The 24,751-nt window shown below is 43.8% G+C and overlaps 2 protein-coding genes across 4 annotated transcripts in view; both read right to left on the bottom strand.

Annotated features, from left to right (window-relative positions):
• Positions 1–115: 115 nt before the first annotated feature.
• prdm11 (PR domain containing 11) lies at positions 116–8,900 on the bottom strand. 3 transcript variants are annotated; one of them, XM_084672967.1, is made up of 8 exons: positions 8,797–8,900; positions 8,016–8,130; positions 7,784–7,899; positions 7,385–7,647; positions 7,112–7,179; positions 6,690–6,877; positions 5,256–5,846; positions 116–4,654 (listed from the first exon to the last, which is right to left on the bottom strand). In XM_084672967.1, the coding sequence occupies exons 2-8, from the start codon at positions 8,078–8,080 to the stop codon at positions 2,493–2,495; spliced, it is 3,453 nt and encodes a 1,150-aa protein (XP_084529093.1). In that variant the 5' UTR covers positions 8,081–8,130; positions 8,797–8,900; the 3' UTR covers positions 116–2,492. The 3 variants fall into 3 exon arrangements, with proteins under 3 accessions (XP_084529093.1, XP_084529094.1, XP_084529095.1); XM_084672968.1 differs by having other exon boundaries at positions 8,709–8,858; XM_084672969.1 differs by lacking the exon at positions 5,256–5,846.
• A 1,517-nt stretch (positions 8,901–10,417) lies between these two features.
• Positions 10,418–24,751, bottom strand: part of phf21ab (PHD finger protein 21Ab) — a 31,602-nt gene continuing 17,268 nt past the window's right edge. Inside the window, 5 exon segments of the mRNA XM_084672056.1 lie at positions 10,418–15,910; positions 20,904–21,007; positions 21,366–21,441; positions 21,888–22,043; positions 22,665–22,816. Coding sequence (XP_084528182.1) covers positions 14,009–15,910; positions 20,904–21,007; positions 21,366–21,441; positions 21,888–22,043; positions 22,665–22,816 — 2,390 coding nt within the window. The 3' untranslated portion in view covers positions 10,418–14,008.

Here is a 24,751-nt window from a genome sequence, read left to right as displayed (position 1 = left end):
ACAAGTCATTAAATATATTATTAGAATAGGCTTACTTTTTTGTCTTTTCTGTAAATTCATCAAATAAGTGATGCAGTAAAATTTGGTAATTGAAAATATTTTATTAAACAGTTATATGATCTATGTAGATATTTTTTACAATGTAAAATACATTGGGTGATACATCTCTTATGAATATATATGAATATATACACATTTCAAACTCATGGTAATTTACAGGTATATTTCCAGTATTAAATGCCTCAAAACAAGTAGCACTGAATAATTGTATATATTTTTTATACCTTTTGAGTGCAGACGAAAATTGTGTTTATGTATAACAGCCATTCAAAGGCATCACTTAAAGATACACAAATGAATATGACTGTACATCCCAATAAACAAAACAGGTTTTGGTTACAAGACCATAATACATATTAAATTCAAATTCAGCTGAATTATTTATACATATCACATATACATTGTAGTAGAAATTATCATGAATAATATATCAACATATAGTCAAATATATGGATACAAACAATAAATGAGATTTTGAGATTCAACTTTGGTGTGATACATATGCAATATGCCGTTTTTGCTAGTTTTGGCTCATATAACTGGAAATAACAAGCAAAATAACTGTGCTCACAATTTCTTTTTTCAAACAAAGTTCACAAAACAAACAATACCGATTTTTTTTTTGTTATCTTCATGGTAACATTTAGCCCACGAAACTCAACCATTCTACTTTAAATCCAGATCCAACATTTGGTTTACAGTTCTTGAATGTCAAAAGATAACCTGCAAAGAAAAGCATTCTGCATAATATTGGCATTCTGATGTCAAATAGTAAAGTGATAGAAAACAATGTTTCCTCCTCAATCCCTGACCCAATAGCATTAACACGAGCCATACAGCTGCTCACAATTCACAAGTTTGCACTGTAAAAAGCATTTTTCTAATCTCTTAATATACCTCACTGAGGTTATAAATCTACAGTATCAAAAAAATAAAAACACAAACTGTGTACGTATTCACATCCAATCACATGCATCGATACAAACCACATGCCAACCAACCACATGCCAACAAAACTAACGTGTAAAAATATCAGTTATGACAGTTTAGCATGAACACTTATGAACTCTGAAGTCTGTGACTGAAATTCAGAAAATAATCTATCCTAAACGGGAATAAAACAATGCACCATCTCAAGCTAATTGAACCTAGATTGTATGTGCGTATGCCAATACAGACTACTGACCCTAACTGACACTACTGCGGTGACGCCAGGCTCAGATACAACTAAAACATACATCTGAATATAGAGTGAAACAGTCTCAGCCATTAAGATGCCAGTCATCTATTCAAACTGAGCAGTTACATTTCACACAGTTTAAACTGCTAGTGCAAAACCTTGGTTGTTTTATTTTCACATTTGACTAAACTGAACCTTGTTCTTCTTGTGAGTTTGAAATATTTCAAAGAACAAAAACTTACAATGTTATAAAATGTATACATGTATACCTCCAAACCTAAAGCATTTTTTTTTTACCGAAACCTAAAGCCATCTTGTATTGTTTGAAAAACAGAACACACTTAAAAAATGACCATCTCTAAAGGCAGCAAATATAAATGATGATAACCAAATATAAAAAGGCAGGCAATGAAACAACTATTGAAGAGAATTATAATCAAACCAGGTGTGGTTATAGGGAACACCTTCAATCATCAGTAAATTGTATCATCAATACTAATAATATACATTGTTGGGTGCAAAACCAAATATTGACCACATCCCCTCACTGTAATATTTTAAGACATAAAACTCACAATAACAATATCAATCACCACAATGTGCAAAACAATCCACTTCTTTGCATGGCCTAGCACAATAGCACCTTTGACTTTCTCTCTTATGATTTGCATTGTGAACAATGGCACAATCTCTAATGACAGAGAATTACAATACCTTTAAAATAGCATACACCTAGATTTATAGTGTAGTAAATGCTGTTGTCATTTAACTGTTAATTATTAAGTGGTTTCATATTTCAGTGAAACGTGCTTTAGTGCCATGACCTGTTTGGCACATGTCAACTCCTGCCTGCTGGTCACCCCTGCAGGGCGACACGTAAGGTGAGAACAGGCCGCTGAAACCATCTGTTTTCTGCACGTCTTAAGTGGTGACATGTCATACTGTGCTTTAATTCTATATTTAACATACTCCAGCAAAGATAGCAGTTTTGACCTGTTCTGTATGTCTCCTTGATTTGCTGTGTTCCCGGTCTTCCTTTTAAAGACCGACCTGTCACCTGAGAGCTTGACGCTATTGCATGTACCCTCTCACACAGTGCTGTTATTTGAAGATCACACAGACAGAACCATCTGGGCAGCATGAACGTGGCACATCTCTGAGGCTGATCACAGCCCAGAATGGGGCTCCCAACAACTTCCTGGCTTTCTGACGTAGAGACACGAGCAGGTGTGTGCCACTTGGGGCGTGTCCGTCAGACGTCAGGGTAAAAGTTGGTGTTCACGTCCACACTGTTTAGCACAGCCTTCTGATCAGCAGTGGACATTCGGTTCAACATTTCTGCCGAGAGAGAGTAACTGTTCCCGGACTTCTCTTCAAACCAGCTGTCCAACGGTCGCTTGCCATCGAAGTGAGCGATGGGCGGCCCATTCACAGCGAGAGTCAGCAGGTCGTTGGTGTGGTCCATGGTGAGACGGGAGCGGTTGTTCTTGCGTACTTTCTGCAGAGACACTCTGCCTTTGTCGCAGCAGGCGGTGGAGGTTGGCAGGACCCTGACAAGCTGCAAGACACGATTAAGAACAGGGAATCTCTGCCTGTACCTGCAGATGTGACCCACCACCTCCTTGAAGCCGTTCATGCTGTAGTAGTCTGCTTTGAGGTCCCTCCACTCCAGCATCAAGTTGCTCCTGGCCTTGGTCTTGTCCTGAGGCGTCTCCCGTCCAGCTGCAGGGATCGTGTCCAGGTGGTCAAACATGAGAAGGACCTCCTCCTCTCCGTAGGCTCTGAGGTCGTCCCTGTTGTGAGGCCAGGTGTTGAGGTCCAGAACGCGACAGGCTCTGGCCACGGTCCGGCTGTGCATGTCCAGACGCTGAGACAGGATGCTCTGGCTCCTCTGGCAAATCTTCTCCCGGATGGATTGAAATTTGGATTCCGCAACTCGCAAGTTCTTCAGGTCAACACCATTGAAGCTTTCACGGAAGTTCTCTTCGAACTCTTGCAGGTACTCCCCAGGGCAGTCCACTAACTGACCGATCTCAAAGATGGCCTCCTCAATCTTGGAATCTACCTGAGACACCAGCAAGTAGTCACCCTGGAAGATATAGGCCAGGCGTGACAGAACAGCAATGATGTCCAGAAGAAAATAGATGAGCTTCACCGACTGGTAGTCCATGAGGAACTGTAGCAGGGTCAGAGCAATGGCCGCCGCGTCGGCCCTCTGCGTTTGGCTGCTGATGTCCTTGAGGTGCGTCACCACCTCCAGATAATCCTTGATCAGCGCGTTCAGGACGTTTGGCTCGCCTATGATCCAGCGAACGGCTCTGATGTCTCCCAGGAACTCGGTCTCCTCAGAGAGGGTGGGCGCTGTGGACCGCAGCTCTGCCATCATGCGAGGGGAGTAGCGGTAGAAGCTGAGCAGCTGTTTCAGGTTGTTCTCCAAGTCTTCCAGACAGGACAGATCCTTCCCACTGATGGCGTCCAGCACCTCTAGGTGAGGCCGGTGGATCATCACAGGGAGGCAGAGGATCCAGGGCAGGATCTTCTGAAGAGCCATGTACAGGCTCGCTCTCAGGCCAGAGGAGATGTTGGCTCCGTCCACTCCCAAACCAACCACCAGCATGTCTTGGAACCTCAGGCCCAGGACGCCGAAGGCCCGCTCGATGGCCTGGAGGTAGCCGTCCACGCTGCCAACACTCAGCCTTTGAAGGGAGAGGAATTCGGTGGCAGGCGGGCCTTCGTTGGTGAGGAACTGCACGTAGACACTAACTGTGTCCGAGAGCAGGTCGTCGTTCTGCCCGTCCATGATAACGCTGAGGAAGGGAGACAAGCGGATCTTCTCAGCCAGGTCTTCCTTCAACGCCCTGGCAATGTGGTGGATGAGGATCTGGCAGTCTCCCTCGTTCATATACTGGTCCACCACCTTCAGATCGCACCTCTTCAGCAGCTCAGCTAGAGCCCTGAGCTCCGAGGTGGGCCGGCCCTCCAGGGCCAGGTGGTACGCTGCGTTGAACAGCAGAACCATGTTCCTACACATCTCCTCGGTCTTCTCCGGGTGCATGCGTAGCTTGTAGAGCTGCAGGCATTTCTTGTGCAGGTTGCTTTGGCTGTGCAGCTTGATGGTGTGGATCTTGAACTGCTTGGACCCGATGATGAAGGCGGAGGTGCGTGAGGACTGGACTGTGTACTGGCGGCACACGTGGCACCACATCTCGTTCAGCGTGGGAGAGTAGCGCAGGAACCAGAACTTCTTCAGCCACTCCTGCTTGAAACGGCGGATCCGTCGGCCGGGCCCGGCTGACATCTTGGATGGGTCGTCCACGGAGACCATGAGGTCAGCGGCGATGGACTCATCCGCAGAGTCTGCGTCCTGATCATCTTCGTCCAACGCCACCGGGATCGGGGTCATGGCCTCCATCTCTGCAAGGACAGAGCATGAGAAAGAACTTGAGATTTGTGTTGACGAACTGCAGTGCTAAACCTGGAGGATTTAAGGCCTTTTAAATAATCATTTAATCAAATTCAGCTGAATTCCATAGAACCAGGAGCCAGCTGAATGTTCTTGTGCATAAGTAGGGTGTGCTAAATCTGCTTAGCTACAAACCTAATTTTGTGCACCATTGTACACTAATTCAGTACATGGTGTCTTTGGCTGTTAATTATAATAATTCACTGAAAGGGACGGGTCAGTTTAAAATTGTTTTAATAAAGTAATGATGTCGCGTAAGGTCACATGGTACACAGATAAATAGCAATGTGCCAATGCGTCTACTACCTCTCAGCAAACAGAACAACAGAAATCAACATTCATAGGCACTGAAATCAGGCTACATGAACTTTCATGTTTTAAATACATGTTTCTGAAACAACACCCAAAAATGTGTTATACCCAAAAAGACAAAAAAGAAGAACAATATTAGACTTCTATAACACATCATAACACAGCAACAGAGCAAATTCCTTTTTACAACACAAGACAGAAAATGTTTCAGGCCAGATGGTGGTCGTTCCCCGGACCTACCTTGAAAATCTTCCAGTGGCGCCTGCTCAGGAAGGGGAGGAGCCAGGGTGTCCATGTGCTCGCTGCCCCGCAGGCGCGACACCTCCGCCTCCAGCTCCCGGATCCTCCTCTTCAGCCTCACACAGTTGGGACAGAACGAGGTGGAGGGCCCCTCGTAGACCTGGCTGTGGTTCTCCTCTGCCTTAAGCGTGTGCAGATTAAAGTCAATGTCCGTCTGCTCTGAGGAGTTGAGGCCCCCGCCCAGACACTGCGCTTTACTGTCCTCCTGGGTGAGGCACGACTTCCCGCTGGGGGCTGCGAGCGTGCTGGTGAGGCTGTAGTAGTGTGGGACGTGCAGAGACCTGGTTCTCTTCAGAGACAGCGAGCTGTTCATGGGGGTGTTGGCACCTTTACAGGCCTCCAGAGAAGCTTCTACAACATCCTTGAAGATGAGGTCAATCTTCTTCTTCTTAGCTTGGGGTTGGCCCTCCCCCTCCTCACCACTGAGCTTCCCCAAGCCCTTCCTGCTGTGCAGAGACGACCTGAGCACCGGACCTTTGCTGTCCTCCTGGGGACTGGACAAGGCCTCCCACTTCACAGCACACGGAGAACCTGTAAGACAACAGACAATACATTTGCTGTGTTGCAACTGTGACAGCAGAAGGAAGGAAGTGTACAGTATTGAGGAATGTAGTCTTCCATCCTAACATTCAAGTAGATAGCAAAGGAATATAAAACAGAAAGCTGAACAATAGACCTGGTTTTCTTACCTGCAGAAAAAGAACAGGTCAATGATCCGGAATGTTTTGTTTCTTCTGGATTTGTTCTTGTTAATTTCAGCTGATAAAAATGTCTGTTGTCTGACTAATAAATGTTGGTCTACAGTGGTAGCCTTCTTCTAAAAAGTTCCAGAGGTAATGGAATCTGTGCCTGCTGCACTATGATATTTATATATTATTTTATTTTATATGTCATATTATGTGCATTTGAAATCACCATTCATACAGTCATGGACATTTTATTTATGATACCCAAACAAATCTATGAATATATCTCTTTAGAATAAGCTAAAGTTAATTCATATAAATACTGTGCTTCATATGAAACTGTTTTAATACATGGAGACACAAATAACTCAACTAATGAACAAGACTGACCGCTCAGCGCTGAACCACCGCTGAACGACATGGTGACCTAAACCCCAACTGACACAACAGTACCCTCACATGGACAACTGACACAACAGCACCCTCACATGGACAACTGTGTTTCCGTTTGATTAAGTCAGAGTTTCAGAGACATTTGTATCAGATGTGCCAACAAAAATCATTGAGAGTCTTAATCCTCACAATAGATTTAAAAATAAAAATATCCCACAAAAAAGTACTTGACGTTTCCCTCACAAGGTCAAAGTAAAACATGTTAAATCTGGGAGAGAAAACAGAGGCATCTCACCTGGGTCCAGACTGCGGGCGCTGCTGTCCTGTGAGACACTGTGCAGACGACTGATGTAGTCAGTGCTGTACCACACTCTGAGCTTCTCTCCCACCACAAACTGTCGGCACACACGGAAATATATCTCCTCTCCGTGTTGGAAGGCAGTCAAGTTCCTCTCGTCCTCGTCTGCGGAGGTCCTCACATATCTGGAGGCAACAAGTTCTAAATGTTTCTTGAGAGTACAACACCGTAAGATTGTTTTATTTTATTTAAGTCAGTGCACACACAAACCCTATCAGTTGTCAATGTCTTTCAGATGTGTTCTTCATGCTGCCCAAGCATCAAGTTAAATGAATGAAGTTAAACCTCATCAAGACAAAGGTGCGCTTATCGGCTCAATTGTTAAAACTAAGAGGCAACTTCCTGTTAAAGATACGGACCTCATCCAGTTGGCTTTAGTCGCATCACTGCCATCAATGGATTTGTACGTGTTGTTCTCATCAACGATCTAAGAAAACCAAGAGTTTAGGAAGAAAACACCAGCTGTAGCAGAATGGTGTTATGGTTTTAAAAAGATTCTTTTTTATAATAGATGACATTTGAGACCTAGATTCTTAACCTTTGAGGTCAGTAAAACACAGGTCCCTCTACTTAAAGTGTTGGCTTGTGCCACACTGAACCTATCTGGGAAAAGCACACAAAGCTCAACTCACTATCCAGGAGAACTGCCCAGAAGACTGGTCCTTGGCCACTAGCTCCCCTTGAAATGGACCAAAGATGGATCCCTTCCGGATGTTTACATCCACACAGCGCACATCCACCTCCTCCCCCTCCAACACTACCTCCAGCCCTGACGGAGCAGTCAGCGCCGCCCTGCTGGATACCCCCACAGCGACCGGGGTGTCTGGCACAAACACCGGCGGCCCGTGACACGTGGGACATTCTTGCAAAAAGTACTCTCTGCACTCCTCACAGACTGTGTTAGATGACAAACAAAAAAAACAACACAAGAACCGTCTTGAGATACCGTATAATACAACGTAGTAACTGTTTCAACAACTCTGTTGTTGCACTAGTTCCAACTCATCCATAACAACTGAAATACTACTCACACCAGAGGTCTCTGTGTATGGTGCTGTCAGAGGGCTCGAGGTCGCGCTCGAGGTCGCGCTCGACGTCTCGCTTCACTTGCTGTCTCTTGTTCTGCTCTGTCTGCTCATCTTTGAGACTGTGCCGGAAAGCACACATTTTAGATAAACACCAAAGGCTGATCGACACATTGCCTGTTGCTGCCTGTTGTACGATGCCTAATCCACAACATCTGGTTGAAAGGTACTAGCCTACCTAGTGCTGCTGTTGGGCTCAGGGTCTGACGATGGCTCAGTTTGAAAGGCTGTCAGTTCTGCCATTGTAGAGCAGGAGACAGGGATCACTGACTTCAGTGCTGCATCTTTCAAATCTACACATTCCAGGAGAATACACAATGGTTTACGTTCGTTTTGCGCAGAGAAAATGATCATACAAATTTAATTGTTGAGTGTATTACAACAGTCTTTATGTTTGAGTCCGACATATAGTAGCCTATATGCATTAAAATGAGTGATCTGAACTCTGCGGATCATTAATTCCAACATAACAGGTGAATCTCAAAAGGTAACTGCAAACATATACGCAGACGCTTCAGAAAAAAACGTTCATCCGAAATTATTTGGGATGAAATGTAGCGTGCTGATTGGTCCGTGAGTGTGCCTCTCAAAGGGGGTCTAACAGCTTTGCAAGGAGACGGAACAACAGGACTTACGGTTGGCTACAATCATACTGAAACACAAACTTGCGTTCCTAGCCAAAGTTTGACGTTCCGCTTTAAAGAAGAAAAGCACGAAGCCACCGCAACTGGATTGGAGTGACATAATGTATGTCGCAGGGTGCAGTACAGTCAAATATTTCCTCGACTTTCCTCTGCAGGCAGTTGGCAATTTGCCTAACGCTTTCGGAAGCCATTTTCATTGGCCACATTGGCTAGTAAGAGAGATTCACCTTCTACAGAGTGTACTGGAGGGTCTGCACCGACCTCGTAATCTCCCGACCTCCTCTTGAGCCGCGCTGATCTCAACTGATTACTCACCACCACTCAGCAGTTTCACTAGTCCAGGGCGATGCAAAGTTTTTTCTGATGAAAATTATTGCTGCGAGTCAGCCGCTTCTGCAGGCTTTGACCACCATCTTTTTATTACAGGAAATGACATGGAAAACGGAAGAAAGCAAACTGACTGCAGAGATGAGAGACGCAGTACAAAAATATTATTATCCCAGGTCCAAATTCCCTTTAAATGCACGTACGTTTAAGCGTGAGGCGCGTGGCCCGTACCGCCGTGAACGCGCGAGAAACACCATTCAGTAATCAACACAGAAGACGTAGGTGTTTACCGGCAGCGAAAACGTTATGTTTACTTGTTTGTATCCTAAATAGAGTTAAAAGCTGTTATCATTCCTCAAAGCTTTTAGGACTACTGTAACGAACAATCATTATAGAAAAGCGCATACATACCCTTCACATGTCTTGCGTTTATCAATCTTCCACACCTCTACAAAGTAAAGTAATGATGCATTGTAAGGTGATAAACCACACACCGTTAATATCAGTTTAGTATCTGGTTATACTGCAATAACAGTAAGTTAAATACGAACATGATTAGGTACACTGAATTGAGACAATGACGCGAATTTGCTTTTCACAATTTATTAACAAAATGATAAAATAAATAAATACAAATTGATCAAAATGCTCCTAATATCAACTTCTTCCCATGTTCCCTACAGTATTTTCTAAACACTGCATACAAATAATTAATCACAGAAGAGGCTCAATACAGGAGAGCGGTAAGAGACCCAGGAGACCAGTCACAATGTCAGGCCAACAAACGAGAGATCTGTAACAGAAGAGAAGTCAAAAAAATACACACCCTTTTAAAATTATTATGAAAAATACAAACAATCGTACAAATATTCAGATCGTGTAATTAACAATTTACACATTATTCAGCACACCAGGTGAACTTTTCTTTATTAATATCGCTACAATGCATCTTTCATCAAATGGAAGATTATTTTTAAAAAGGACTTTTTGCACTCAGAACTCCTCCAACTGAATGAACTGTAGAGGTAAGAAGCCACAGGTCTGCATCAGGGTAGTTACAACATGTGAATGAGTATTATGGGATATTTAAATGTATTAACAATACTAGAAGGCCACAATCATGACTTGGGTATATCATCAGAACAAAAAACCTGAACTATATAGAGATGCCAATGAAAAGAGGATAGGGAAGTGAACAGGATGAGGATTCATTGGAATGAACTGGAAACACAATTTTTATGCATAAAAATAAATTATTTCCACCCACAGTACCCATCTGCCCAATAACATACAATCTGAGGCGTCTCAGCTGCCTGAACAAATCCTTTACGCTTGAGAACGTACACTACACTTGAGAACGTACACTACGCTTGAGAACGTACACTACGCTTGAGAACGTACACTATGCTGAAGCAAGAATGAACAGCCCAAAATAATAATAATACTGAACTGATATGTATAAATGCATAAAGGCTTCCAGATACATAGAAATGCACATTTGCAATATTCTTTGGGTATACTGGTTTGAGTATAGAAATGGAATATGTTTTTCATAACTTTTTTTTGTTTTTACTGTTTTCTTTTTTAAACAGGACAATGCACTCAACAATTTTAGACACAAGACCATTTATAGATCACTTTCCACAACCCCTCCCATGTCCCCCAGTAACATTCAGGTTCATTAGCAAAGGCAAAATTGAATGTAAAGAATGGTCCTTGAGTAGAATGAGCCAAGACACACTTATACCGTGTGTCATTTTTTCTCTCAGTTACACAGACTTCACAGTTCATGGCATTACAACTCACTGCCATAAGAGAATTACACACTATTGCCAAAATGCCACATCAAAATGGAGTTGGTAACAAAATCTTGAATTTTCTTTTGTTTAGATTTGTATCTATTGTATATAGCGTAACTAGAGTTTTGGCATTGTTGCCAGAATGTAAAAAGCAAAGTGACTTTAATTTCACATACAAACAATTGGAAACAAATCTTAAATAAATGCATATTAAAAAAGGTTTGACAAACATTGTATAAAAACTTGCATAAGAAGGCATGCTTTCTATTGTACTGATTGGACAGATGGTGCCAAAGGTTTAAGAAGTCTGTCCAATCAGGTGCAGGATTGGTTTGTTCTTACAAACAGACTCAAGCTCAGGCAGAAGTCACATGACCTGATGTTCTGTAACTTATTCCTACACAAAGATGGACAAAAAATCTTGTTTGTTTTTTTGTTTTTTTTAAAGGTGCACAACAAAATAAGAACTAAAAGATACTGAGTTACAATACAGACAGGTGTCACACATGATGCCTCTGTAGAATCTAAACTAAAGATCATATTGGTGGGGCTTCGGGCAGTATAAAAAATAAATACTATGGTGAATCCAACCAAAAGTGCATCACAAAAACATTGGGCACATCTGTTCCATTTCCTTGTCCACTTCCTGTGAACAATCCTAAATGTTACACTGACCAATCCGAACAACACTCCCACAACAGCATATCACTATGATCAGCATATCACTATGAACACGCCTGTGATATGTCACATCTTTAGACGGCTCAGACTACTTCAAGTTACACTGAAATCTACTGAAGACTAAATATAATTAAGGCGGATAACAAAAATACTCAAATGAATCAGATTACACAAAGTCAGGTCAAATGAATAATATTTTAGACCAAATGTTTTGATTGGATGTTTTCTGTGCTCTGCAGATAGTTAGTGGGACGCCACAGTGCAGCAGGAGCAGCAAAGGGCTTCAGCAGGGTGGGTAATACAAGTCACAGTGCAAGTCAAGAGTCAAGTCAAGAGTCAAGTCACAATGCAAGTCAAGAGACAAGTCACAGTGCAAGTCAAGAGTCAAGAGTCAAGTCACAATGCAAGTCAAGAGTCAAGTCAAGAGTCAAGTCACAGTGCAAGTCAAGAGACACAACATGCTGTTTGGAAGACAGGCACTCTAGGTACCTAAAAAAGGGAAAAAATCCAGTTTCTCTGTTACAAAATATTAGGCATTTGTAAAGACATCAGATGAAGGACATATGACTGAGTGCTACACCTACAGCAGAATGAGCATTATTGACTCTTCTATAAGATCATGTCCAGCGTCAATTAATTGGTTAAAGTTGACCCCTAAATTATTTGCCATTTGTGTGGACTGCATTTCCTGGTCAAACGGCTCGTTTCCCACAAACATAACTGCTCAGCATGTTGATATTTGCTTCATTGGTGAATAGTAACACAAACAAAAGGGAATGTTGTGAACATGTTAAATGTTATGAATATATATATTAATTGGAATTCAGTTCCTATTGTCTGCTAAGCACAGTCTCCACAGACCTGTGTATCTGGTGTCACCAAAACAGCCAACAGTCTCCACAGATATGTAGTGAATTGGTCATGGTTTGAAGTAAACATGATGTGTGCAGTCAGATGTATACAGTGAAAATGGAACGTAGCAATAAAGTTGGACAGTTTGAAGACCAAGGGTGTAGAAACTGCTGTGGGATTTCATGATCTACTTTGTTAAAAAACAATACTGTCTGACAGGCTCCCAAACATACCAATAACTCAGATAATTCAATACAACGTTGTAATGAGAGAAGCGGATGTTAATCAGTCAAATAATTATTTCCAGGGGATACAAATATCTACTGGCTGGGTTGGAGAAGGTTTGCTGACCAGCTTAAACAGGCTGTGAGGGGAAGAATCTGAGTTGGGGCATTTCTCCTGAAGTACGCATTTCAAGACTGCGGCCCGAACACAAGAGACAAGTTGAGTCATACAAAAATATTGGCAAGTTGAGGATAAACAAGGTAAAGAGATGCATCCTCTGTTGTGTTCCGTATGCCACATCCAGAAGCATCTCTCCACTCTGCTGCAGCAGGTTTGTGCTTTAGTCTCATGTGGGCCTTCTACACATCCTGCAGAATGGGCTGACAGAAAAAGCCTCTAGCTTCTAGAAAATAAAATATTTTATTGTTTAATAAGCCTACATTCTTACTTTCTGGGTATTTCCAATTTCTAAACTGGTTATATATATATATATATATATTCTGTTATTTAATTGATTTTTCCATACAGTAAGTGGGCATGTTCCTGCTGTATTTGGATACAATAGTATTTGGCAGTTCAGAATTCAACACAAATGTACATTTCCCAGATGAAGGTCACCTTAAAGGATCACTTGCACAAACAATGCCAGTTCAACACATGTAACAAACAACATTTTTATGAAACAGAAAGCACTTATTTTGAAGACTAGGAAGACCTGAATATCTTTTCCTATAAAAAAGAAACACACACACTCATATATAGATCTTTTTGTGTGTTTTGACATTGCAATATTGCAATTTCACATTTAGTGCTCAGTTGACACACTGACTGACAAATGAAACTGGATCACTTCACTGGACCAACAGCATCTGAACATGTTTAGGCTGCCAGGGGAGGCCGAATTCACCTCTCCTCTCTTGGATGAAGACGATCGTCTCCAAAGCCTTTGTTTATCTTAGCCACGCCCCCCATCAGTCAGCACTGTCAGAGGTTAACCTAACACGTCACACAGCCACTCCGCTCTCCCTGTTTAACTGAGGTGTTGTGTTAGTGGGTCCGATAACTATCAGTCATATTTACTGGATAAGCCGGTTGGTGGGGAGGAAGGTGGAAGGGGATTGAAGGCTCCCTCGTTTCCCAGGTTGGAGACAGTTGAACACCTTGGATGTTTCCTACTGGACAAATACTGTTGCTGTTAGAGGTCGACATCTGTCTCCTGCAATTCTGCCAAGCTTTTGGTTTCAGTTTCCTATCGTTGGAATGCTGGAGAAAAGCGTCAGTGGTTCAGCGTGTGGTCTTTGGAAATCTCTGTCCTGCTTCCCCGAGAACAGGAGATAACCCAAGTGACCCTGGAGAGTTGAAGGGAACTGATGCAGGCACACACTGGTGTGATGTTATATATTTCAAATCTCCCTTTTTCTAAAGTGGCATGACACCGGTACACACCCCATCCCATCACCACGGTGACGGAGAAACATCACAACATCCGACAGGGCTGGCCATCCACCGTTAACAGAGTCTGACAATCGATCGCAAACAATTAACATTTATATATGTTGGCAACTTCAGAGGCACCTGTCCACGATGCAAGCAGAGTCATGTTCTGGGTGAGGGGCTGCCCTCAGTTCAGGAGACTCTGAGCATCACTCTTTATGGTCCAAACTGTTGAAAATCGCTGGCAAGGAACGCTGGGATGGTTCTGAGGGTTTGGTGTTGTTGTTGCTGAGGCTGTGGTTAGTGTTCTGGTCTGTGCTGTCCTCTGCAGCACCCTGCTCTATGCTGTCCTCTGCAGCACCCTGCTCTATGCTGTCCTTTGCAGCACCCTGCTCTATGCTGTCCTCTGCAGCACCCTGCTCTATGCCGTCCTCTGCAGCACCCTGCTCTATGCCGTCCTCTGCAACACCCTGCTCTATGCCGTCCTCTGCAACACCCTGCTCTATGCCGTCCTCTGCAGCACCCTGCTCTATGCTGTCCTCTGCAACACCCTGCTCTATGCTGTCCTCTGCAACACCCTGCTCTATGCTGTCCTCTGCAACACCCTGCTCTATGCTGTCCTCTGCAGCACCCTGCTCTATGCTGTCCTCTGCAACACCCAGCTCTATGCTGTCCTCTGCAGCACCCTGCTCTATGCTGTCCTCTGCAACACCCAGCTCTATGCTGTCCTCTGCAGCACCCTGCTCTATGCTGTCCTCTGCAGCACCCTGCTCTATGCTGTCCTCTGCAGCACCCTGCTCTATGCTGTCCTCTGCAACACCCTGCTCTATGCCGTCCTCTGCAACACCCTGCTCTATGCTGTCCTCTGCAGAACCCTGCTCTATGCTGTCCTCTGCAGCACCCTGCTCTATGCTGTCCTCTGCAGCACCCTGCTCTATGCTGTCGGGACTGTTGTTTTTTTTGGTGGTGTCGGTGGTGTTCAGACTGTGGTCCCTGTTGCTGCCGTGGGTGCTGGCCAGGTGAGGGGTACTGCTGGCCAGGTGAGGGGTGCTGCTGGCCAGGTGAGGGGTACTGCTGGCCAGGTGAGGGGTGCTGCTGGCCAGGTGAGGGGTGCTGCTGGCCAGGTGAGGGGTACTGCTGGCCAGGTGAGGGGTACTGCTGGCCAGGTGAGGGGTACTGCTGGCCAGGTGAGGGGTACTGCTGGCCAGGTGAGGGGTGCTGCTGGCCAGGTGAGGGGTACTGCTGGCCAGGTGAGGGGTACTGCTGGCCAGGTGAGGGGTACTGCTGGCCAGGTGAGGGGTACTGCTGGCCAGGTGAGGGGTGCTGCTGGCCAGGTGAGGGGTGCTGCTGGCCAGGTGAGGGGTGCTGCTGGCCAGGTGAGGGGTGCTGCTGGCCAGGTGAGGGGTGCTGCTGGCCAGGTGAGGGGTGCTGCTGGCCAGGTGAGGGGTGTTGCTGGCCAGGTGAGGGGTGCTGCTGGCGTGGCCGTTGGCGGTGGCCAGGGATGGGTCCTGGAGACTGGCCAGGCCCGGATCATCAGACGGGGCCTCCAGGACCTCCTCTGTGGTGGCGACCCGCGCATCAAGCTCAACACCATCTCCGGCTGCTGCTGCAGAGTCTGCTGGAACGCTGCCCCCTGCTGGGGGTGCCCCCTGCTGGGCACTGGTGTGAACAGCAGCCTGGGTGCTACCTGCTGCGGCTACAGTCTCGGCCTCCCCTGGTTTCACCTCCCCTGGTTTCGCCTCCCCTGGTTCTGCCTGCTCAGGTTCTGCCTGCTCTGGTTCCGCCTCCTCTGGTTCTGTATGCTCCCTCACTGTCGCTTTATCCTCACAGCCGTTCTGTGGGGATGCCTCTGCCATCTCATCCTTGGGCTCGTCCACAGAGCGGCTTATGGCCTCCACCAGAGCCCCAGAGGGGAGCCTTTCTGAAGTTTGTTGGGAGGGCAGCAGTTTTGCCCTGGCCAGGCCTTCTGTGCTGACATGGCTGCTTTCTTCCTCCAGGGTTTGAGAGAAGCTGAAGGCCTGGATGAGTCGGAGCAGGTGTCGGACTTTCTCCAGCGAGCCGTGCATGTCCTTCTGTCGAGCCAGGATGGTGTTTTTGGTCTCCATGCATTTCTGTCAGGAATAAAAGAACACGGTTGATTTACCAGAGTACAGAACACATGTTCTACCAAGTACCTTGTGAAGGCTGTCTATTGAGAAATAGAACACAAGATCGACCAAGTATCTTGTGAAGGTTGTCTTTTGAGAAACATACTTATTACGTATTCCACAAGCACACCAGCAGATATTAGGGCTGGGCGATATTAGGGCTGTCCCCACTCAGTCGACTAGTCAATTGTTTGGTCGATATCCTCTTGGACGAGTACGTTTATTTTGTGAGATCTGATTCCCACTTGTGTCACCATTGCTGAATTAAAGAAATGTTCTACAGAAATTGTAGATTATATTATTGAAGACAAATAAAGCAACTCTAAAAATATATAATAATAAACAAAAGGTGTGACTGTTTTCCCTTTTGTTAATCTGCACTTTGTTTGTTTAGTTTTTTGCACATGAGCACAAGTAGCTGTTAGCCTAAACTCTACCATACTTTGTCTACAGTTGATGTGAGTAATCCTAAAATAGTATTTGTATTCCGAAAACATTTTTTTTAAACACATTTCTGAAATCAGATTGCGGGAATTCAGATTGCTGATATTCAGACTAGGTCTGAACTAGGTCAAGAAACAGCTTGCTTTCACAGGGAAACGTAGACAAATTCAGAACGACCAAATTTGACCTCAGAACAAAAACTAAGAGTTGCTCGTTGGAGAAAGAGGATGGAGCCCAATGAGGTATAAGTGCTTATGAAAACCGGGGTACCAAGGGAAAGGAGTCCAGACAGAGTCGGAGGGCGGCGGAGTTCAATGGAAGATGCGGAACTGGCAAAGCTGTAGGGCTGGGTGGTATGGCCTCAAATGTTTATCACGGTATAATTTGTAAGCACCGACGGTATCGGTATTTATCACAATATATTAGTTCTAGGGATGCACGATAATATCAGCACGTCATCGGTATCGGCAGATAAAAGCTTCAAAACTTAATTATCGGCATCTGCAGATATGAAACTTTCTGCCGATGTACCTGGCCGATAAAGTGACACGCAAATTATGCGCACGTGAAGCAAATGTTTAATTAAGCAATAAACCTGTCACGTTGTGCCTAACAACTCCCCTTACCTGTTCTAATATCAGCGCAAAACACGGACTTGTGGGCCTTATTGCTTTTCTAAAACTGTTACTACAAATATTTGATATGGTTTCATAAATAAAGACAATCAAATTTAAGAAACAAAATCGTTTAATAATAAACCGTAATTCTTCCGCCACGACAAAGTATAGTTCCTATATACGCTAACGCTTCGATTTCAGCCTCTGTCTTTTTAAACCCTTTCTCCTCCATTCTGTTAATAGTCTCCCACAACTCGTCAAACATCAGTCCACCCAGCAAATCAAAATTCACAACAAATGTTGCCATTCTCTTTTACATCAGTTTTAGAAGCTACTATGAGCGCCAACAACATGATTCAACATGTCGGCTGTGTGGCAGGACTTCACGGTATCAAAGGATGATGACAAAATGGCTATTTGCGGAGTTTGTAAAGTGTCAGTGATGCGATACATTTTAAGCTTACAGAGTTACAGCTGCATTTCTGTGCATATGTGTCAAGAATGTGTCATTGTCAACAACACAGTTTTAAGGAAACTGTAGTTGTTCAAGTTCAAGGAGGTACTGTTCAAGTATAAAAATTGTGACGTGAAAATATAAATACATTCTAAAATGATACAAATGATACAAAGTTTTTAATGTCCCGTATCTACAGCAAGTACCCCATCATAATAACAGATTAATTCTAGTACAGGAGAGACTTTTCAATAATCAAAAAGCAGAGGTGTATATATCGGCATCGGCAATCGGCCAAAATGAGCTTGTAAATATCGGCATATCGAATATTGGCTAAATTTCAATATTGTGCATCCCTAATTAGTTCTTCTTAAAATGTCATGCCAATGCAATCCGCACTGCAGCGGCTAATCTACCGCACTCAGACGGATTTAGATTGGGTAACTCCCGTGTGTCACTGTCACATGAGTTGAATTTTCCAAATTTTGCAGCGTTTTATTGCAACGGAAGATTTCTCAGTAGCCTACGAGTATGGGATCGCAAAAAACCTTCAATATTTGTAGAGTTAGCTTTAGCTATAAACAATTACTACATGGCTGAATACTCGATTCTGTTGGCCTACAATAAACATTTGTTTCACAATTCCAACCAACCTGGCATTGGATTTGTCAAACGCATTCTGGTAGATTCATTTTAGAACACATGCATGGCTTTCAGGTGGTGAAAGAGATTGCTAGTGTTTCCACATTTGGCTAGCACAATTCGACGACAACTTACATAGTAGGCTACTGTTTGTTGGTCAATGTCAGATAACTTGCAACCAAATCATTTCCAAACGACGGAGGCTCAAAAAAGTTTTTGGCGTAGGTGGCAGGTGGGAGTGTAAGGCTGCAACACAGACTTTTTGTGTTTGTTGCCTAAGGCGCTCGGGATTTGTCATAGGCGCTCGGTAAAACGGCTTTGGCGCGCGCCCAAATTTTCTCTATGCAGGAAAAACTCTGAAGTGTGCCATCTTGGTCTTCCTCCAACGGGCACCTCTTAGTTTTTGTTCTGAGGTAAAGTTTGGTCGTTCTGAAATCGTTTACTTTTCCCTGTGAAAGCAAGCTGTTTGACCTTTGGCCTAGTTCAGACAAAATCTGAATTTCAGCAATCTGAATTTCATTAATCTAAATTCCAGCAATATGAATTTCAGAAATTTGTATTTCTGGATCAAAATAATTCAGATTTGTTGAATTCGGCATACAAATAATTCAGATATGATATATTCAACAGCAAATTATTTACGTTTTATGAAATTTGACACACAAATACTTAATATCTTTCATATTCAAATACTTTTGTCGGCTTGCCATCTCCATATTCCACCAGAAAACTTTCCTGGAAGCGAATCTCCTTGTTTCATTTCACTGGATATATCAACATTGAAGAAAGTAAATTTCATGAAATAATTTTTGGGGTGATTGTTAGAATATGTAGCTCATGTAAATACTAAGTTATTGTGGAATTCATGCATCACATTTGATTTTCAGCTTGTTTTGTTTTTGTAATTTTACAACGTTGGGTGTAAATGGTAGCTAAAATAGCACTTGCCCCTTGCACACTACATGGAGACATTACCTTTCTGGAATGTTCAGATACAGGCTAACTACTTACAGAAATATAATGTATTTGATGATTCACACTTTACCAATGGGTTATTTGTTATAATTTTCAGTTTAGACCAGTTTTGAATAATTCTGAATCAATGTAATTTCTATTTTAGCAGTGAAATATAGTCAACTGTTTTGTTTTTTAAAATCTGGACTTTGTTTGCCCAAATATCTGCTTGTTGCACAGGGCAGATACTGTTTGTGGAATGCTTTGGAGGATGGTCGTTCAGGGACAAGTGTAAATCTTTTGGAATGTGGGGGTTGCATGTATGATGCATTGTTCAGGGACAGGTGTGAATGTTCTGCAATATGGAGATGTCTGGGGGGTTTGTATTTTCCTTTTAGAATGTTAAACAGAGAGCACATTAGGCTAGCTAGACAGTATTGTGTGCCTTCAGTGGAATGTTTTGAATAACTATTATTTCCATTTCAGAATGACACCAGCAAGGAGTTTACTTCAGTGTGCATGATGTCATTGATGCTATCCAAAATGGAGAGTGATGTTGACATGGAATCAGACACCAGTGATTTGAGTGATGAAGAGGTGGTTGAAAATGTTGAGGAAGTAGAAAAAGAGAATCAAAGACCCAACTAATGATGATGGTAAAGACATCGAGCAAACCAACACAAACCAACCAAACCCCAACATATGCGCTGTCAAGTGGTATGACAACAGGGCAGTCACACTTGTGTCATCCTTTGCTGGCACTGATCCTGTGCAAAAGATTCAACGCTGGAACAAATCCTACATTGAAGTTGAGAGACCTCATATGGTGGGCGCACATCAAATACATGGGCGGTGTGGATTTGCTGGACTCATTTGCAGTCAAATACAAGTTCCCCACGAAATCACACCAGTAATACAGTTACATCTTTTGGCACACTTATCATTGCATCCATATTCCCAAGAAACAGACATTGAACAGGAGACTGTTTCAGGCGCAACTAGCTTCCTCTGTCATCCTGACACACAGCTGTCAGTACACCAGGAGAGGACGGCCTTATTCAGCCAGTGGGAGCCCTTTGACGTTGATAAATGACACCTCAGAGACCTGTGACTGCTCAGAAGAAACCATTATGGTCGCAAATTTCCGGTGAAGACAACAAGAGGACGCTGCAGACACTGCATAAAAGGATATTCTAATACGCTCTGCAGAAAGTGCAATGTCCATCTCTGCGTTTCAGAGGAAAGGAACTGCTTTTGGGACTACCATTGTATAAAATTTGAATAATTCTAAATCAATCAGTGAACAATGGACACTGGTTCTTTGAAGTTTTCATTCAGTTTTGTATAATATTGATCCAGTTTATATATTTTTGTTATAAATTCTGATTCATCAAAATATGACTGTTGGGTGATTATTATTAATGAAATGTACTGTTAAAGTGCAATGTAAGCAATCCACACTCCATATTAACCCTTAGTTGTTTTGTGTATTTGTTCTGACAGGTTGAGAGCAAATGGTGAAATGATGCTCCCAACGAGGCCCAACGTGGAAATATTGCGTTTCCCTAAAAACTTACAAAAACATATTTTTTAAAGTAATACTTCATTATCAGCATGAGAGGACTCCTACAACATCATCTGACTTTTTAGGGTTAGCGAGATGACTCACCAGCCAGGAGTTGTCAGGGGTTACTAGTGTTGTCAGGGGTTACTAGTGTTGTCAGGGGTTACTAGTGTTGTCAGGGGTTACTAGTGTTGTCAGGGGTTACTAGTGTTGTCAGGGGTTACTAGTGTTGTCAGGGGTTACTAGTGTTGTCAGGGGTTACTACGTGACGAGGTGTCTCACCGTGATGGAGCTGCTGAGTGTTTTGACTCTCAGTTCCAGCTGCTCTCTCTCCAGCTTCAGCTCTGCACTCCACTTCAGCAGCTTCTGCTTCTCCTCCTCCTTAGCTGTGAGGACGACCAACACAACACTTTATCCTCCTCCTTAGCTGTGAGGACGACCAACACAACACTTTATCCTCCTCCTTAGCTGTGAGGACGACCAACACAACACTTTATCCTCCTCCTTAGCTGTGAGGACGACCAACACAACACTTTATCCTCCTCCTTAGCTGTGAGGACGACCAACACAACACTTTATCCTCCTCCTTAGCTGTGAGGACGACCAACACAACACTTTATCCTCCTCCTTAGCTGTGAGGACGACCAACACAACACTTTATCCTCCTCCTTAGCTGTGAGGACGACCAGCACAACCTCCCTGTGGAACGTCAGTGCTCGCTAGAAAGCGTGCAGGGATTCTTACCTTCTTTGTAAGCGATGTAGGAGTGGACGATAGCCAGCGTTCCCGGCCAGGGGATAGCTTCTTCTCTCTTCAGGATCTGAGGAGGGGACAAGGCTGATTTACACCGTTTCTGAGACATCAGGGCTTGAGCACAGGGTTGCCCAGGACAACATACCTGTGGTCACCGCTGGGTGAGGTCAGGATGGACATACAATGGAGTCAAATGAAAGTGATGCCCTTTACTAACAAGACAGATGGGACATACTGTAAAACAATGCTGAATAATGTAGGAGCTTACAAAGGAAGGAGCTGCCTTGTCTTAATGTTGACATTAAGGATACCTGATGGACCATCTAAGGGGACAAGTGGGAGATCTTCAAATCTGCATCATATCACCATCTTAGTACCCATTTAGCAACTGCCACTGACACTTCTGTGACATTCCTCCCATTTGGTAAGACTGTCCTTGCTTCTCCACGTCTGACACCCTGGGCGTCAGGGCCAGCCCCCTACAGGCAGGGCTCGGTAGGCCGCTGTGTTTACCTGGTCTTGACATTTGGGACAGATCCACATGCCTTTAGGAATGGTTTTCAGTGGTGGGTCCAGGCAGTCCAGGTGAAAGACACGCGAACACGTGTCACACATGAGTAACTGTCCGCTGCGTCTGCAGACAGTGCAGTAGTCCTCATGGATGTCTCCCTGTCAGGAAGAATTGCACCAATCAGTTCCTCTGCCCTGTCTGGGCCTGTCCAATCAGATGAGGAGAGGCAGGGCAGTGGCGGATGCTCTTTTACTTCTGGATTTTCTTGTTGTTTTTTATTTTATAGATGTTATTTAGTATATAGTTCTAAAGATCAGCTTAATTACTTGAGGTTATGAGGGGTAAAGGTCTATCTGAAAGATGTTGTTGAAAGACCAAGGTAAAACGTTTTGGATAAGTTGAAATAAATGTTTTACACGATTCAGAATGATCTTGTTCTTTCAGAGAAAAGCTAGTTTTCCACAAAAGTCACTTATCAAGATGTTATATTTCCCTGCAAGGGCACAGGTAGAGGAACACTTCACTTTGTAAGACTGCATCAGAAACAAACAGATGGGATGATGAATCATACAATGGGAGACAGGTATGTGTGCGACGAGGGCATTATGTAGAAAATATATGAATGACAGGCCAATCGGACTTCCCCGATAGTCAACGTCTTTACTGCCTGTGTTCAGAACCGGTGACCTAACGGAAGGGAGGGGGGCGAGGGTCAGTAAGGGGGGAGGGGGAGGCCTGGGTAGTCCAGGGTGTGTCTGCCGTCTCCAGCTGCTACTTACGTCCCCAGAGCAGGGGCTGGGGAGGGGGAGAGGGTGAGGGTGGACAGGGAGGGGGAGGCCTGCGTCTGGCCGCTCAGCAGCGTGGCGGATGGAGGGAGAGGCTGGGGGCAGCTGGACCAGCTCAGGGACACTGCTGTGTTTAGGAGGACGACCTGGGTGACATGAGACAAGACGACAAAAGAAAAAGAAAGATGGAAAAGGGGGGAAAAAAACCAGACAGACGAGTCGTCTAACCGACATACCTTGGAGAGGGAGTCCTCGTTGGCTAGCGTGGGGTGGGTGGGTGGGTGGGGTGGTGATTTAAGGGGGGGGGGGGAGATGTTGGAAAAGCACAGAGAGCAGAGTTAGTGCAGAAAGAGCGCCACATGCTGGCCAGGGAGCAGAGACACAAAAGCAGCAGGAGGTCTGGAGGAGGAGAGAGAAGGAGAACCGGTCCATCCTTCTGACCAGGAAGTCTCAGAAGACCCAGTGAGGTCATTCAGAAGAAAACCAGACTTGTCAGATGTTATCATACCTGAACCCTGCTCTTGCACTGCTTTTTGTTAAATGCACAGGGATTCCAAATCTTGATCAGTCATATTAGCAAGGTTTTTAAACGTGCGCAAGTAAATAAACAGGTGATTTAGGCACAAAGGGCATATCTCAAACCAACTTTTCTGTATGAACAAATCTGACAATCATATACTAAAGGATGAAACTGAGATCAAAGCAAGAAGTTAGACCATCAACTGAATGCTTAGAACAGTGACAGGATTCAGAACCAGAGACAAGAGCCATCAGCAGAAAGGTTTGTGTGTACATGTTATACTGTAATAGCAGTTCCCACCATTAACATTTCAAGTACATACACAGGAAGCCTACTCTTATCTTCCGAATAAAAGTACCCCCCGGAATAAAAGTACCCCCCGGAAAATTGCCAAATCAGCACGCAAACTGTGTCCATATGCGATCAAAATGTGTTCCTATCAGTGTAAGTGCACATCTTTTACTGTCACTTGCAATCAGGAATAGAAATGGACAGCAAATATACCATTGCTAGGAAAAAACGTCAACACTTGTAGTTTGGAAATACATAATCATTAGATTTTTTTTTTTAAAGAGTCTGTTACAAATATATGGTAGTACTTTTCCTCAAAAACTTACAGTCAACATGACTGCAACATAACATGAAAACCACTGGACATACTTAGTTATTACAAAGTAAAAAAAGAGGCTGTCTAGTTACAAACATACATGTACTAGTACTATCACTTTTCCTAAAACAGCTTACTGTCAACATGACAACCACTACCAAATAAAGCATTGCTAGGAAAATACTTCAATGCCTGTAGCTTGGAAATACATGGTTACAAAGCTGTCAAATAACAAACATGCCTTGGCTACTGGTACACCTCAACAAACTTATAGTAAACACGACTGCCGCGCAGCACAATTGCAGGTGCTGTGATTTTTCTAATGACATCATCTCGCAGCACCTCATATTCCGCGTCTTGTGCGGCATACAGTCCTGAACTTGCAACAGTACTAGTTACACATTCAAAGTATCTACTGTACTTGAGTTTGCAAAATATAAAAAAGTAAATGCCCTGGGATTTCTATTTGACAATGAGAGGCTCGTTGTCTATAGGTTGTGACTGTCATGCTGGTGTGCTGAATGGGAACCGTTATGTGAGTGTACAGTAGCTAGAGCTAACATCAGAGCCATAATGAGGCTCTGGCTAACATTTACTAGCTTGCACTGACAACCAGTTGGTAGCTAATGTCGTTGGCTAATATAAGCTACTTGCCAGTAGCTAGCTAGCTAAGGTAGCTAACGTTTTCACATCAAAGAGTTCAAATTTATCTTCCCTTCTGAAAAAAATGCATGGAATTTTCTAAAATTATGTCTCAATTTCACCCCCCCAAAAATAAACGTACCGTCCAAAATAAGAATGTACCGGGTGGATTTTTCGGGTAAAAAATAAATAAACGTACCGGTACGTTTATTCGGAAGATGAGAGTATATAGGCCATGCCTATAGTCTACACAGGCACTGCACAAGGTCCCAGGGTGCTGGAACAGGTGTGCGTGCAGGTGTGTAGAGTCAC

The sequence above is a fragment of the Hypomesus nipponensis genome, chromosome 14 (genome assembly GCF_054491055.1).
Source record: "Hypomesus nipponensis isolate SF chromosome 14, ASM5449105v1, whole genome shotgun sequence".
NCBI lineage: Eukaryota > Metazoa > Chordata > Actinopteri > Osmeriformes > Osmeridae > Hypomesus > Hypomesus nipponensis.
This window is presented reverse-complemented; position numbering and strand designations above follow the sequence as displayed.